Source organism: Aedes albopictus, chromosome 3 (genome assembly GCF_035046485.1).
Source record: "Aedes albopictus strain Foshan chromosome 3, AalbF5, whole genome shotgun sequence".
NCBI lineage: Eukaryota > Metazoa > Arthropoda > Insecta > Diptera > Culicidae > Aedes > Aedes albopictus.
In genome coordinates this window covers 313,539,920-313,543,245 of record NC_085138.1, presented here as the reverse complement: position 1 = coordinate 313,543,245, position 3,326 = coordinate 313,539,920, and the positions used below count along the sequence as shown (strand labels likewise).

General features: G+C 39.5%; 1 protein-coding gene across 1 annotated transcript; it reads right to left on the bottom strand.

Moving 5' to 3' along the window:
• Positions 1-1,295: 1,295 nt before the first annotated feature.
• On the bottom strand, positions 1,296-3,014 carry LOC109431044 (pickpocket protein 28-like). The gene is made up of 4 exons (XM_029865729.2): positions 2,671-3,014; positions 2,007-2,606; positions 1,591-1,953; positions 1,296-1,536 (listed from the first exon to the last, which is right to left on the bottom strand). Exons 1-4 carry the CDS (start codon positions 3,012-3,014, stop codon positions 1,296-1,298), a joined length of 1,548 nt encoding a protein of 515 aa, XP_029721589.2.
• Between the last annotated feature and the right edge of the window lie 312 nt (positions 3,015-3,326).

The following is a 3,326-nucleotide window of genomic DNA, read 5'->3' as shown; positions in this document are numbered from 1 at the left end:
GCCTGCCACACGATATACGCATGAAAAATGGTCATTGGCAGAGGAAGCTCTCAGTTAATAACTGTGGAAGTGCTCATAGAACACTAAGCTGAGAAGCAGGCTTTGTCCCAATGAGGACGTTACGCCAAGAAGAGAGAGAGCATAGAGCAACTTCGGAAGAAATTCTGTGAAAACTGGGAGAAATTCAATGAAAACCCCCTGAAGGCATTCTACCAGAAACTCTAAGTGAAATCCCAGAAAAAATCTCTGGAAGAATCCCTTTCGCAAAATAACAGGGGAGACGATTCAGAGAAGCCATTCAGTGAAACCACTAACAGAAGCCCCTGAATAAACTTTTAATAAACTTTGGAAGGATCTCCGGAAGGAAAGAAACCTCTAAAAGAAATGTCGGGAGTTGATAGCTAATCCCGCAGAGACCCCATGAAAAACACCTGCAGAAACTCCGGGAAAAACGCTGGAAAATTCTCGGAAGGAGTTCTGAGAGAAAATCCGTGTAAATCTATGATTAGAATCTCAAAGGGCCCCTTTATAACCACAGCTATGAGGGCGTGGGTGTTCAGCATGACAGCGCTGAGGGTGACGGGTTTCGAGTTCTGGTCGGTCCAGGGACATTGTAAAGAAAAAATCCTTGACTTTCTTGGGCAAAGAGTGTCTTCGTGCGTGTCACATGGTAGACGCATGCAAAATGGTCATTGCAAGAGAAAGATCTCTGTATATAACTGTGGTAGTGCTCATAGAACATAGCTGAGAAGCATGCTTTGTCCCAGTGGAGACATTACGCCATTCAGAAAAAGAAGAAGAAGATCTTCAGACTCTTGTGAGAAACTAATGCAATACTTAAAACTACATAAATTATTCTGAACATAAAAAATGAACATCATGAGAATATAGAGAAGGAATTGAGGTAGATATTCATGGACGAACTCCGAAAGAATACAACATTACATTCCGGAGATAAATCACCAGATATTTTTTAACGGATTCTGGATAGATTATGAAAACAAAAGCTTGTTTGCACACATACAATAATGATAATTACACTTTTTTCTTGTTATAATATAAATAAATACTAGACAAAATTTGATGAAAAAAAAATACGCAGAACTTTTTTTGCCGAACAACACAATTGTGCTGAATCGTCTCGAATGAAATTTTCACATTTTGCACTAGTTCATTCCCAAATAAAAAAAAAATAAAAAAATAATAATATAATAATATAATGAACAGATATGTAATAGATAATATTGCACACCCTAGCAAAGCAAACAACCTTATTAAAATCACTGTATCTCCACTCAATTAACCCATGGCCGAACAGGCTGCACGTCATTCGAATGCTTCAATATGTTAAAAAAAGGCCGAATGATACTGAAATAAAATATCTCCAGCAAACTGACAACACTTGCTCCCATCATCAATCCAAACAAACCACCGATCTGAGACATTAGGTCACAAAAGTTCATCAACTCTATGCGTTTCAGGGGAAGTATCCATTTGCTTTTGAATCCAACCGCAAGCAAGGCATAATCGTTCGTGCTGAAATGGGAAACAATTATTGCTTTGAATGGAATCTTAGCTCACAACACAAACTTTTTGTAAAGCAAGTTCGTATCCGTCAATGCTTCCGACAGCTTTTGAGCTTCAAATGCCGTTCTGGAAACTTCCACGTCGTACTGCAAAGTGACGCAAGCTGGTAAACATGCGCACGGGCCTATCCATTCCTCATTTCCGTAGAGAGATTGGTGCGATTTTTCTAATTGGTGTTGTACAATATCTGGACAATCCTTTCTAGATCCTTTACAAAGCGTTGTATTTGGGCCTCTAGGTCTTGAAAAGGTGTCACAATGGCAATCCTTATCCGTAAGGTTGGCAAAACACTCAAGGTTACAGTTGTGGGAATTGTAAATTTTGAAGAAACGTAGGTAACGTTCATCGTTGAAGTAACACTGTCGCCTGAAAAAAAGTTTTTAAAAAGCGGAAATTTTCGAAACCTGCATACGATCCACCTCGAATGATCATGCTTTTTAAGTTCCCGTGAAATGGTTGTTAACTGTGGCCTTACTGTGAGTAGCAGTGCTTGCTGAAACGGTAATCTAAAAATTCGATTCGACGTGGTTTTATACTCATCTGGAGGGTGTAGCGATACTTGAAATCCGTCGTTGGGGCCATCGCATAAAAATTCTTTGTCATTTTTTCTGGTTTTCAAGACAATTGCCAGCCCTGTTCGGTAACCTTTTGCAAAAGGTCGAAATGGATAACTGTGTATTCCAGCCTTTTTGGCATATCCTGATTCCAAATTCCAATTTACGGCCCTTTTTATAGGATCAGTGAGAATACTTTCGGAGTTAAAATTTTCCTTTCGTAGTAAATGGTCATTGGGTAATTGGTTGAACGTGTAGCATATTCCACAATCTGTAATCACGGGAGACAGAATCTTCCAACACGGAGTCTCTGTGTGACGCCAGTAGCATCTTTCGAACAGATCTTCGATTGACAGCGATACATTTTTCAACATTTCTGTTATGCTTTTGTTGATTTCCTCCCTAGGTTTATACCAGAGTTTCATAAATGGGCAAACGTGAGCTAAAGTGTAAAGTTTCTCATATCTGGAAAAGGAAGGTTCGAAACTTAAACTTGCGGATATTCTAACTACACCCAGCTTCATCATACTCATCGCTCCCGATAGTTTCTTTCCTTTGTACGCGGATCAACATATCAGTCAAATTAAGGTCTTCAACTCGAACTTTGGTCGTAGGACAAATGGTAACCGCGGGAAATGGGACCTCCCAAAGGGGGAACATGGATTGGGTGTACGTTATCATCACCGGATTCATAGACCATTTGTAGTAGATGGTCCCGATTACGAAACAGTAGGCACCGATGAAGAACAGAAACGAGCTTCTCCACCAGCACTGTTCCAATCTCGGCAAACGGCGGTTGAAAGGATAGCGCAGAGCGTTGATCGAACTGTTAGCACTGAATTCTGTCCAACACTTGACCACCAACCGTTTCATTTTGATTCTGTTCGTACTGGAAGCTAATCTGTTGGAAAATTGGTTTTGAAATTCCTTAAATAGCAGAAATTTCCATCGATAATTGCTTTTCCGACAATAACAGGTTGTGCTGAAGAGCTGTATATTCCTCATCCAAGCAGGATCTGTCCCAATTAGGACACAATTTCACAGATAAAAATAGATAAATTGTTTATGTAACTTATTTTGGTGAATCGTTATGTAGTATTTACAAACCAATTTAAGATATCGTAGGAAAAGAGATCAAAAATGCTTAAAACAGTTAGACAAACTGCAACTTCACATCTACAGCTA